Source organism: Vollenhovia emeryi, unplaced genomic scaffold, assembly GCF_000949405.1.
Source record: "Vollenhovia emeryi isolate VEMERY1.0 unplaced genomic scaffold, V.emery_V1.0 DF939321.1, whole genome shotgun sequence".
NCBI lineage: Eukaryota > Metazoa > Arthropoda > Insecta > Hymenoptera > Formicidae > Vollenhovia > Vollenhovia emeryi.
In genome coordinates this window covers 84,995-98,522 of record NW_011967045.1, presented here as the reverse complement: position 1 = coordinate 98,522, position 13,528 = coordinate 84,995, and the positions used below count along the sequence as shown (strand labels likewise).

Below are 13,528 nucleotides of genomic sequence, written 5' to 3'. Positions count from 1 at the left end.
TAAGGAAAATATTTTGCGGCGGCACAATGCGAGTCAAAATATAAAACCCGTCTATTCCCGAAAAGTCTTAAGCCGCGTAAAATGTCTCGAGCGACATTTACGATGCGCCCCAAACAAAACGCTCCTTCTTACGTCCTCTTTTTATCGTCCTCTCGAGATCTCTCTTCCAATTTTGATGGCTATCCGTCCAGTGTGATTAGACAAACCCCGTGTGTAATCAGTTATTTAAAGAAAATGCTTAGAGCCGTTTCTCTATAATCACGCAGGGAAATGTTGTACGCAGCGGGATTACGTTTCATAAATTTAATGATACGTCGGGCGTCAATCTAGCCTCGATGACGGCGCCGCGGTTGGAAGCCGATAATTATTTCAATAATTAATTTTAGTTCCGCCCGTTTAATCGATTTCGGCCCCCAGGGCGATAACAAATATGCAAATCACCCGTGTACGCCCTACGCAGAATCGGCGCTGATCCCGATTACGAACAAGCCCCGCTTCATGAAGCGATCTTATTAAGTTTAACGTCGACTAAGTAAATCCGGCCTTCTCGAGTATTGCAGATGGAGCCTGATCGATTGTTTGCGATCATCAGGTAGCGTAGTGCATTGAATTTCAATCAACTGCGAATTCATCCGCGGCTGATTAGCTCAGGAACCTGTCAGCCAGTATTAATGGCAATTTTTGTTTTTACATCTTTATTTCTTCTCTTCGCACATAACTTGAGAACATTATCTCTCGCAATTTATATCGGTCTCTTGAGCGTTCTCATTATTGTTGAAATATTTCTTGGTGGATAACTCGTCGTGCAACAGGATTTGTAAGATAACGCGGGAGAAAAATGAAAAAGCGAGCCGTCGTATTCTGAATATATTATGCGATAGCGAATTTTGACCTTATCGGGCGGATTATAAATTGTGCTACAGGAGCACGTCGTCCCGTCGGTGCGGAATCCTAGATAGAACGCAAGCAAAAGACAATTAAACTTTCGCCAGAACTTCCAGAACGTTTTGCATCTTGGTTTTGCGGCGGTTAGCCCGCGGGCAAGGGAAAGAGATCGCGTGGATCTGGCGGAGGTGGAATGCCTACAGCGCTCGCTTGTCGTTCCATTTAAATGAAAATTAGTCGCCTGGTCGCCTGGTAGAAGGCGGTGATCAATTTGACACTTGCGCGCGGCTCGAGAAAATACACGATAACGATCGCGCGAACGAAAAGTTGTTACTCCTCGCGCGTTTTTTACGCGCAAATTGCAACAAAGAGTCGTAGCTTATTCAAACGAGGCGCGATAAGATGTGCTGCATATAATATATGCCGTTTAAAAAATAATTCTATACATTCTAATTACTTTATTCAGTTTATTTATGAAATGTCTTGAAATTTTTACGGTAAATTGTTTTACATAAAAAATCTTGTTGGAGTAAGATTGAGTATTATATCTAAATATTGTAGCGATTAGGTTGAGTAATCCGACACAACTGGCTACGGGAAAATATCCTTTATTATCACACAACATTTCTGTACCAATACAGCAATCACGCGTACATAGAGAGATATTATGTCTTTGTAGCGACACGCCTAACTGGATCAGTTTAGTCGACCTCAACTGGCACTTCAATAAATAAAAAATATAACGTGCAACGTTCCGACCATGGCTTTGGGTCTTTGTTAAGCACAAATTCTACAAGAAAAGAAACCAATAATCGGAGTTACACTCTTATCATAGGTACAAATAAAATAAAGAGATTATCATTCCTAGCTGGGCCTCATGGGATTTAACCACATACCATACGCCGACTTGACGCTGTTAAGAAACTTGAAAAGGGCCAAAACCCATGGCCGAAACGGTGCGTGACAATAAAGGATATTTTCCTGTAGCCAGTTGTGTCGCATTACTCACCCTAATTGTTGATTAATCACTGGCGATTTAATTATTCCAAATTGTGCTTAAATAAAATTTAGTGAGTAAATTTAAAAAATTGAATCTATAGAAATATTAAAAACGTCTCTTATTTTAAATATTTTTATTTTTATATTTTATTAGGAACTTTATCTGTATGCATACTTGCCCATTTTTCTTTGTTCGTATATTATCAAAATTGTATGTACGTGTGAATAAAATTAAACACGTTAAATCAATCGTTTTCGACGACGAACTTATTCTCAGCTTGTGCACAACTTCATTTCGATAACAGACTCAGTATTTGCGTCGAATCAATTTAAATGGCGGAAAGTGGAGCGTCTGGAAGGATCGAAGGTATTTTGAGAACCTGGATAGTGCGATTCGGACGAAGGCGGAAACTTGGTGGCGAGAAATTGAGGGTGGCGACGTGTCCTGTCGAGTGTTTTCGCAAGGCGGGAGTCGAACCCTTGGAAAAACAGACGCTAAATTGAAAGTGTCGTGCTGCAAGAACGCGAGGCTGCCTCTTTTCCATCTATCCACGTGACATTATCGTCGTGACGTCCTCCGCGAGTTTCTTGGTCGCATAAATTTGCAAATTGTATGATATTTAACATTGCGGTGCATTGCTCCAAATAGACGAAGATGTGATGAATTACTTGTAAAAGAAATTACAAAAATTGGCGCTTAGAAAGAAATGGATAGGAACAGATCTTATTCTTGACTAGAATATCCCAAATCATTTTACAATTTCTGTAAAATACACAAAGTTTGTGTTGTTGATTTTATTTCATGTTTCAATCAATCGAAATAAAGGCTAGATTGTGCTGGACGCGTTGATGCAATTGGCATTTTTTACTTGAAACTCGAAGTTCAATTTCTTAGTCAATTAAAACATCTCGCAAAATTCGCTTGGATAGCTCCGCATCTACACGCGCGTAAACATTAAATTACCGTTTAATTCTTTTATTTGTATCAAATCGTACCAAACTCGCCCGAGTGTTATCTTGAATTTAACAGATTTAACATTGATTTTAAACGTTTGAGTTTAACGTTACGAAACATGAATATAGACCGTTATATCTGAACAGCCTTCATAGGCTATTGGAACTGATTTTAAAGTCAAATTGATTCACGTGTAATGTAATTTATTGTAAAAATATTTATGAGGAAAATTTCAATTTTGGAAACAAGCTATACTACGTTATAGAAATAAATACGAGAAATATTGAGGATAGATAAGAGATCATTTCTCTCTTGGATAGAAGTTAATAAATTTTGCGACGGGTTCAAAATAATCCGTGAACATTACAATTTTTTCAATGTCCATATCCAGCACTTCCGCGGAACTGCCAGTTGCATGGTATAACAAAGGCATACGAATATTTCACATTCGATGAGTCTCACAAGCAACGCCAATGTCTCGTCTGCGGATTTGAATCTGATTTCGTCATTGGTGTTCCATTAAGGAAAAATTTAAGGAAATCGAAATACTTAATGAAATATGCATTTTCGTTACGCGATGTCTATCGCTTACTTAAAAAAAACAACAACAACAACAAAAAGACGCGCGCTATGAGACCCCAATCACACGGCTGTTTGAGATAATTCTTATCACTGTCACCCTAAACATCCCCGACACTTTCTCAACCTTCGGCCGAGGCACCGCGCGCATGCAACTATCACTCGCTTCCGCCGTTTCTGCTCTTCCGGGCAAGGTCCACCGAGATCACCACCTTAATCCTCGTGCTCGTTGTCCGCTCTCGTTGGTACCGCGAAAAGTATCCGACGGCCGATGGCCGCGGAAAAATTCCGCATCGCGGCGTGCGGCACGGCTGGTCACGACCCTCCTGAGCCCTTGCGCGAGGTGACGAGGGCGTGACCGTGCGAGCGACTACGGTGCGGTTATTGGCAGTGCCTGCCGCGGGGCGGTCGCTCGCCCGGCCGAGCGTCGTTCCGAACGGATTGGTCCGGCGGCGTGGGCGGGGCCGCGCGTGGCCCCGCGGCCGCGCGGCCAATGGCGTGGCGCGACGTGTAGGGAATCTCGTGATTTTTCGTAGGCGCACGAACGGCGCAGCCGTTCTCCGGCCGCGCCGAGCACTACGATCCGCGCGCGACGCCGAGCTCCCAGTGTGTTTTTACTCGGGGTTGAGTAAACTCCGGCCTGTTGTGTATCATAATACCGTAGCGTGCACACGCGGGTGCTAACGGGGTTAGCGTGCGTCCTCGCGCTAGCGGCCGAGTCGGCACTGTTCAACTGAATGCACCTTCGCCTCCTGTCTTCACCGCGGCCTCGCACACCCGTCCGTCTTCCGCGTGTCTGAGATGAGATTTTCGGGACACGGTCAACAAGAATATACTATCACGCAGCAGCGGGGCGCGCCGTAGACTCCACGAGCGACGACGCGCTAGTTTTTCCGGATATCAGCGCGATCGCTCGTTAGACACCTATCGGTATCTCTGCCACTTGGGTATCCAAGGTACTTTGGATTACGTGGTCCGCGACGGTACAGTGACGACGCTCGCAAGTGCTCGCGGCGACAGATGAGAGTGATAGTGCGAAACGTGAGTTTTACCACGGGAACGAATCAGGAAAATAATGTTCGACTGAACAATTGAGGAAGACAATTGTATCAATCGGGAATATTTAATATTTGCCGAATAAGTGACACGAGTGGAATCGATACCGCGAAGAGAAGACTTGATAGCACGCAATAAATATAAAAAAATAATCTCGATGAATAGCCGCACTCTTGGGATAAACTGTTAACGTTCAAGGAACGCGTTATGTATTATTTATATATTTTACAAGATAACGATTGTAATTCTATCCGAGGTGAATAGTGAAGGAGAGCTACGAGAGTGACTTGTAATTCGAAAACACGTGAAAATATGGCATTCGCTATCTAGAGGGCAGTTGGAGGACTTCGGAGAGAAAAGAATTCGGAGCGAAAAGTGATGGACAATAGAATAGAAGGTAAAACAACTGCGTGAGACGGAGTTTTAAACGTGCAAGTGCCGCTGCTGAAGACACGGCGAGAAAGCGACGCTCCTGCCGCCTCTGATCCACGGGAGACGTGGGGTATCGCACGAGTCGGACGCTAAGAACGACCTTGAGAAACATGCGCGTTGCGGGATCGCCGCTGGAGGAATAGCGCGGCGTTAACGCAGAGAGCACGATTGACCAAATTGCGCCGGTTGGGACTCGGTGTTTCGATCGCGATCGTCGTCCGTGGATCGTACGGAGCGCGAGCGCGCGAAGATGCACACGCTCTTCACCGAGCAGAATGCGTACTATCGGCACGCGGCGACGGTGCCGATGGGCATGGGCGCGCCGTCGTACCCGGCGGTGGGCGCCCCCGGAAGTTACTACGACCAGTACCGGTACGGCGGCTACACGACGGCCACGGGGTATCCGATGTCTGGTATCAGCCAGCAGCACATCCATCATGCCGGCAAGGACATGGTCAAGCCGCCCTACTCGTACATCGCGCTAATCGCGATGGCCATCCAGAACGCGCCCGACAAGAAGATCACGTTGAATGGCATATACCAGTTTATTATGGACCGTTTCCCGTACTACCGCGAGAACAAGCAGGGCTGGCAGAACTCCATCCGGCACAACCTCAGCCTAAACGAGTGCTTTGTGAAAGTGCCGCGGGACGACAAGAAGCCCGGCAAGGGGAGTTATTGGTCCCTCGACCCGGACAGCTATAACATGTTTGACAACGGCTCTTACCTGAGACGTCGCAGGCGTTTCAAGAAGAAGGACGCGCTGAAAGAGAAGGAAGAGGCGCTGAAACGGCAGGGGATTCAACTGGAGAAGCGTCAGGAGGACACCAAGTCCGGCAGCAGCCAGGTCACGTTGCCGCCGCCGTCGGACACTCCGGCGAAGAAGCTGAGCGTTCTGGAGGCCGCCACGGGCCTGTGCAAACCCAAGCGCGAGCCGGTCAACGATAATCACTGTATGGCGGCGGCGGCCGCCGCAGCGGCGGTCCAGGCCAGCAAATACGGCCTGCACAGCCCGATACAGGAGGACAAGACGACGACGGCGACGGTCGCGCCCGGCCAGAGCGTGATCCAAACCGCCCTGGGCCACCAGGTGCACCCGACGCATCAAGTGCACCAGGAGCCGATCCAGGACGTGTCGATGGCCGGCCTGGACCCGACCAGCTTCAGCGTCGACGCGCTCATGACGCGGGAGAACAGCGCCGGCCTGATGGCGCGCGACAACCAGCACCACTCGCACCATCCGCACGGGCTCCAGCACCCGCACTCCATCATGAGCAGCAGGGAGTCCATGGGCAGCGGCGGCAGGGACCTGTCGTCCGCGGGCACCACCACGACCACCTCGCCGGCCGCGGTGGCGGCGATGATGGCCACCACCAGCTACGGGCACGCCAGCACCGTTTCCAGGGGCAACGCCTCGCCGCCCGGCATGTACACGCCGTACTGCGCGCCGGCGGCCACCGGATACGCCATCATGGACCACGAGTATAACACGGCAAGGAATCACGCGAGCAACCCGGTCAGCCACTCCGGCCACTCGCAGTGGTATCAGGACGCGAGTCCCGACACGGCGATCTATCAGGACACCCAGTCCCCGAGCTGCCAGCTTTACAGGTACGCACCAGAGCGAGTACCTGGCGTCACGCACGCCTCGAAATTCCAGTACGACGATGGAGGTCTTGCGCGACCGATAGACGATCATATCTATTTCTATACGCAGAACGTATAATACGTGGATCTCGATAGAGCTTGGATGATGAATAATAAGATTATTTTCGTATGAAGCGCCGTTGGGATTTAGTTGCGTCCTCCGGAACAATTTTTCTGTCGACGGTACTCCGGTTGCATTTAGTTGGTCGTGTCGATATTATATTACGCCTTATTTTGCTTCGTTCATGTTGTACAGTATTACATAGACAATAATAATAATTATCTATGAGAGAACAAGAAATTATGTAGTATGTAAGCGCAACAAAGATACATAGTCTGTGTACAAGCGGTAAGAAATAGGGAATGCAATTATAAGCAGGCCGCATTGATGCGCTGCTTTGACACTCAACTTGAGTAATAAGCACCATGCGTGATTAATACGACTCATAATAACGTAGCAGTCATATAGACAATCTATTGTGTCACCCTTTCTATGCGTTATTTTAACACTTAGCTCAAGGCTCGTGTAAGATCTCTAATTCACAAAGCACGACCGTTTATAGATATTAACAAATTTCTTTTATACGCGGAGAGAACTTTCCCTTAAATTTTGCAAATTTTACCGTACATTTTAGGCTCGGTTTCACCAACGTCGCTGAACTTTAAGCTCGGCTTAATTCGTTCTTTGTCTCTTTCCAACTGTTACTCTAGAACGAGACAAACCTGAATTAAACCAAGATTAAAGTTAAGCGACGTTTGGTGAAACCGGGCCTTACTAGCAAAATGTGTGCTAAAGCCAACGTGCCGCGATACCATTTCGTTGGAAAACTGCAGCCCGATTAGCTCTCGTAAGCAGTCCACACATGGGCGTATCCAGCTGCCCCCTGCCCCCCCCCCCTAGACTCAATGGGATCCCCATTGAGATTACGAATAACATAATTATTAGATTTGCTGAGGACTCCAGAAAATTAATTTTTATATAAATAAAAAAAATTTTGTACAAGTACGTAGTTTAATTTATGCTGCATAATTCGCCTACGGGTGAATCCTGTTCTGCTCCCCCCCCCCCCTAGACAAAAGTCTGGATACGCCCATGAGTCCACTGTAGGAAAAATAGTATCGTCTGCCGTTGGCTCGAGTATTGTTACTAGTAAAATGTATGGTAAAATTTCAGAATGCCATGTTGACCCACGATTACATGATTTTCGGGGTAAACTGCAAGAGAAACTTCCCTCCCCCTCCGCGTACCGATGGTCATCCGTGATTGTCATTCGCGCTGTCGAAATTTCTGAAAACTAAACAAATGTCATCGCTAACACAAGCTTTTGAACAACGCAAACAGCTGAATAACAATGTGAAGTGAAACGTGCGCTATCCACGAGAATGCGATCTTGTCGAATCGTATTCCACAATATTTTATCATCATACGTTCGTAATAATGAAACGCGGTGTTTGTTAGCGAGAATAGCGGCGCGCTAGGCTCTCCCTTTTTTTTAATTGTAGACAATAGACGAAATTAGAGAATAGGTGAATCTTCAGAACACGGTTTGATCTGTCGTACAGGTCCAGCCCGCCGACACCGCTTTCGACGGGCGCGGCGCCGTCCCCGCCGCTGTATCACAGATATTACCAAGACTGTAACGCCGTCAACACCAGCGGCAATCTACCGATAACGTTGCAAAAGTACTGAGAATATCGGAATTCAAGGTCCCATCAGCGGAACCTTGAAGAGCACCACGGCGATCACTACGATCCGGGCTTGATTTACGTCAAGCAGGAGTGGATACCCACGACGGACGACCTCGCCAAGGAGTGGAACTAGAAGGGTCGTAACGAGCACTGGTAAAGATCTAGTTTCTCGTATCGGATCGTATCCTCGTGCCGCGTAGAATCGCTCGTAAACAGGCGATTAGCTAATGCGAGCAGTTAGCGTAATAAATCGTCAATGTCTCCGAGGGCGTCGTTAATCGACGAGCGGTTGCCCTCGGGCCTAGAACTTTCATCGATTTCTACCGAAATCTCTTCGTGGAAGTATGTATTAAACGGACTCGCGATACCGGTCTTCTTCATTATTCCGCATCGTTGTAACATTTGTATCAGTCATCATTTAATTCGTAGTCTTGAACAATGTGCTGAATGACAAGTTTTTGTAAGCATCGAGCAACTGCGATGTCCGAGAGATTGAATTAGAGGAATTCGCGAAGAAAACATTCGGTTCAAAGGAATCCGAAGAGCGTGAGACTCGAGTAATTGAAATTAATAGTCCCCGCGTAGTGCATGAGGTATATTAAAAAAGTGCGTAAGCGAGAAGGAAAACGAATTTTTAAAAAGAATATTAGACTCCAAGATACATGATTATAAAAGTTAAACAAGGCAACGATAGGCAGGGCGCAAAAATCGGAGCGCAAAGAAAATGAAAGTCGTCCCTCGCGACATCGATCGAGTGGCTGGTTTTTTTTTATATTGGATGCATATTTCGGTGTAAATTGGGACTTTTCTCAACAGAACAAAGCCAAAAAATGAAAAAAAACCAACTGTCCCAGTCGTAATTTTTATCAGATTTAAAACAACTCTGACAATGAGTTTATAATTTTAATTCGTGAATTTTTTCGTCTTCGTACGCCGAGAGACGATCTGCAATAAACTGTAAACTCGATAATCGCACGAGGCGGTTCTTATTTCAATTGCCTCGCTTTAAAGTCCGATCTACAATGTGCTCTGAAACATTAATGAAATATTTTGTTTTGGTGGCCAATACGCTTAAAAAATTTGTGCATTGTGTTGACAAATTTTTTCAGACATATTGATTTGTTTACAATCACCAAATAGAATGTTTCTAATTGCAAAGAGCACACTGTAGATCAGGCTTCACGAATGGTGAACGCGAGTGAACGTCCGGGACAAGGAAACAAATGCGAGTTTCAGGGTAATCGCTGCCATCTACGCAAACATCGCGGGACCGGTCGCCGACCTAGCTTTTTGTTTTCCGTTGCCGTTTTCGCGCCCATCTGTGCAAACCACCGTAAATCGCGCGAAAACGCCGGGACGATCTCCGGCCGATCATCTGTTTCCGACAGATAGCGATAAGGACAAGTCAGAGTCACCGTCCCGGATCGTTCGGCTCGCGATCTTTCCGCGTGACTCGCGTCACGGCGCTCGAATCGCGTTATTCCCAGAGACCCTGTAATCAGAGACTGGCCATAAGAGGAGTTCGTCAAATTCCTGCGAGTGAGAGAGAAACGTAGGCTCTCTCACTCGTCTACGATCGTAACGAAACGGAATTCGACGAACTCTTGTGGCTCCGATCGTAGGGTCTCTAGCTATTCCGATATTCCGCAAATGCGACCCCCGCGTTCGTATGCGTTTCCGCTCCTTCCGCCAGAATGTCCTTGGAATGGGTTGAAAAAGTCATTGTTTGCTTTGCGCGGCGCGTTTTGCATCGAGTATTTCCCCGATCACGAAATGTTCGCTTTTTTTTGCACGGCAGCCGTGATTATTTTCGAACGAGCGGTCCCAGAATTTTCGCATTTTATGCGAACGCTGTATCGTCAGACACGTAACGAACGAACGAGTCACGCCAGCGGCTTCGGGGAACAAACGGGTATATATCGATAGGTTGTTTTACCGCGAATAGAGACTAATGATAAATAGAGAAGTTTTCATATTTTAGAACGCGGGATCTGCGGGATTTCCCTCGTGAACGTTCAATAGCGATTTAGGTGTTACTTCTAGCAATCATTTTGGCGGTATGCAATATAACTTTCTGTTTTATTTGTACTCGCTTTGGCGGAAACGCGCGCTCGCGATGGACACACAGCAAGTTAAGATTTCGACACACTTTCAACGCGAACATATTAATCGACCGAAATCGCAAAAGGTGATAATTGTCGCGATTTCAGGCGTCCCGGTGTAGGTGCGAAATTTACATCACGATGTACATGGCGCGCCGAGAAAAGCTAATTGTAGTCTCCTAATAGGTTTTTAGTGTCGAAACGGTGAAAATTCATTGCGCTTCAGTCCTCACCTCCGAAGGAATGTTTAAAGTTGTTACGAAGGCGGCGAGAAGCATTGTAAAAAGAAAAATAGCTTTAGCGATTAGTGAGATATTGTACTTTCTTCGCAAAATTGCATCGCGTCCTTGTGCATTTAATCACGTGATAACCTTCCTCGGTGCCGGAGATTCGTGCGGTACTCGATGAAAGAGAGAAGTGAGATAATTCTATACGCATAGGTATATTTATTGATCATAAACACGGATCATGTGAATAATAATTAGCGTTAATAAATGCTCGAATCTGCGTGTATATTATTACGAAGGATGAAGCAGCATAGATAGAATAAATAGAACAGATCTATATGTATACATATACAGTATCTATATGTGTATATACGACGTATACATATATATATAACAATATATGCATGTATATACTTATACGTGCGGACATATTGATATTAATATTACTATTAGTACGCTATTACGTATTAATACGTAAGACACACCTACGAAATAAACGGAAAAAAATCTCGAACGATGTTTCGCCTCTCTTTCATACCCCGCTACGAATTCCACTTCTTTTTTGGCGCGCGCGCGCGCGCCAGGCGCATCACCAATTGTTTTGTTTGCGCGGCGTGCACTTACGAAAGTATTATTGTCAGTGAAAACGCGCCCGAATGTTTATTGCTTACCGCGCGCGCGACGTTTCGTGTTTGGACGCGAAATATGTTTTTATATGTTTGTACTTATCGGCGGAAATATTGATCACCGCGCTGTGAAAATAAGCTAAGTAGACGTGAAAATAACTCGCTGTTTAATTGTCGCATCGCGCCGGCCGACCGTCCAGTTGTGCTGCAATTTTGCTCAAGAGCGTCGCCCGCGCGTTTACCGTTTTATATTTATTATTTAGTAATTTGTACTTGCGCGTTTCGAAAAACAGAGGATATCAGAAGAACGGAGGAAAATTAGCCGCGTATCGGCGAAATGCGAATTGTTACGGACATATTTAATATTAAAAACAGCACGAGATGATAGAAAATTTCGCACGACTCAATTTATTTGCGTGATATCCGTAAAGCGGATTCCTCTTCGATTGAAATCGACACGATTTTCTCCTTCGCAAGATTTTCCTGTAATACCTTGTTAAAAATAACGTTTCACCTGCGCGTACCGCTATATATTTTCCGACACATAATTCTACATAATTAATTCCCCGCATTAATCCCGTGTTTACATTCTTCGTGATAAACGAGCGGCCGAGACATTTCCGCGCGAGGCCCGCAGCGAGATTGTTGGCGATGAAAATGACAGACCGGAGTTTCGCGGAATCCTCGATAGATTAATGTCGCGTCTCGTAACACGAGAGCGGAAACGTTTATGCCGCGCCAGCGGCCAACCAAACCGAATCGGCGTTTCGTCTTTTCCGCGCCGCGGGATTTACGACGATCGCGCGCGGATCTTGCGCGTGTCTCGCGCATCCGCCCGCTCGTCCGACGCTCAACCGCGTGATCCCGATCCGCATTGCCCGATTAATTTTAGTAACGATCCGAGAATCCGTTATCCCGTCGACGGCGAGGGCGCATTGATTATGGCCGACCGGATCGAGAGGTGGAGCACCGAAATATCCCACGTCGTTCTTTCGAAATTACCGAGTGGTAAACCGCTGACCAAAGTCATGTATGCCAATGCCTACTAATGCCCGGTGGGCATTGCTTCATCTTGTCATCTTATTTAGCTTGGTTTGTCTTATTTTTATCCTGTTTTTTCTTCGTATTTCATCTTATTTTAACAAATTAATGAAGTTCGTACGGCTCAAGTGCAATAAATTTAAAGGAATAAAGGACTAAGACCCGGTTTCACTAAACGTCGCTTACCTTTAAGCGTAGCTTAATTCATTCTTTGTCTCTTTCCAACTGTTAATTTAGAAAGAGACAAACACGAATCGAAATTTATCATCAAATGTAGTCATCACTACACATCTGGTAAATCCTAAAGGAATTCTGATTCGTCCATTTTCTAACAGACGACTGGTTGAATCTGTCAGATTTTTTTTTCAGTGTTCATCTTGTTATCTTATTTAGCTTGTTTTGTCTTCTTTTTATTTTGTTTTATCGTATTTCATCTTATTTTAACAAATTAATAAAATTCGTCTGGCTCAAGTGTGATAAACGCAAATTTGAAGGAATAAAGGACTAAGGCCCGGTTTCACTAAACGTCGCTTACCTTTAAGCGCAGCTTAATTCATTCTTTGTCTCTTTCCAACTATTAATCTAGAAAGAGACAAACGTAAATGAAACTAAGATTAAAGTTAAGCGACGTTTGATGAAACCGGACCCAAGCGCCGTGGCAGGGTGTTAGTGTCAAAAGGCCAGTTTCACAAACATCGGTTAACTGCTAACCGAAGGTTAATTGATCCTCTGTCTCTTCTTAAATGATAAGATGGAAAAAGATAGGGAGTCGACTGAACCCTAGTTAACCGATGTTTGTGAAACGCCCTAAATATTTCATGTTTTAAATTTATTGCGAAAAATATTACTTCAGCCAGTTTGAAGCTGGACCTCCCTCTTACTAGGCGAGGTATATTCGAATTGGTTGAGACGACTTTGACCGATTAGTTGCATTTCCTAGTAGCACAATACATTGTCGCTGTTCTGTCGAGCGTTTTTTTGATGTTTCAACCACGTCGCAGGTTTTTCCACGCGACGCCAGAGACTTAAAACGCGGATTCTTTGTGTAGAATAATTTATTAACAAGAGCGAGATAGTGTCACAAGGCAATTGCGGATCGAAGATGTGCGCGCAGCCGGTCGGCAGGTCAAAAGTGTAACTTTCCAGTAGAGATCGGAGATGTTGCTTCCCGAGAAATTTCTAACGGAGTCTTTGGCAATAAAATTCTCGCGCTTATACAGTTCGATGACGCGCGTCACGCAAAATCAGCCGAATTCGATCAAGTTTATCCGAAAATATGGCAAACATCGG

At 45.5% G+C, this 13,528-nt stretch overlaps 1 protein-coding gene across 1 annotated transcript; it reads left to right on the top strand.

Moving 5' to 3' along the window:
• The first annotated feature begins 3,937 nt into the window (after positions 1 to 3,937).
• On the top strand, positions 3,938 to 11,085 carry LOC105558688 (fork head domain-containing protein crocodile). Its single transcript, XM_012006510.1, has 2 exons — positions 3,938 to 6,517; positions 8,117 to 11,085. Exons 1-2 carry the CDS (start codon positions 5,157 to 5,159, stop codon positions 8,241 to 8,243), a joined length of 1,488 nt encoding a protein of 495 aa, XP_011861900.1. The 5' UTR covers positions 3,938 to 5,156; the 3' UTR covers positions 8,244 to 11,085.
• The last annotated feature ends 2,443 nt before the right edge of the window (positions 11,086 to 13,528 follow it).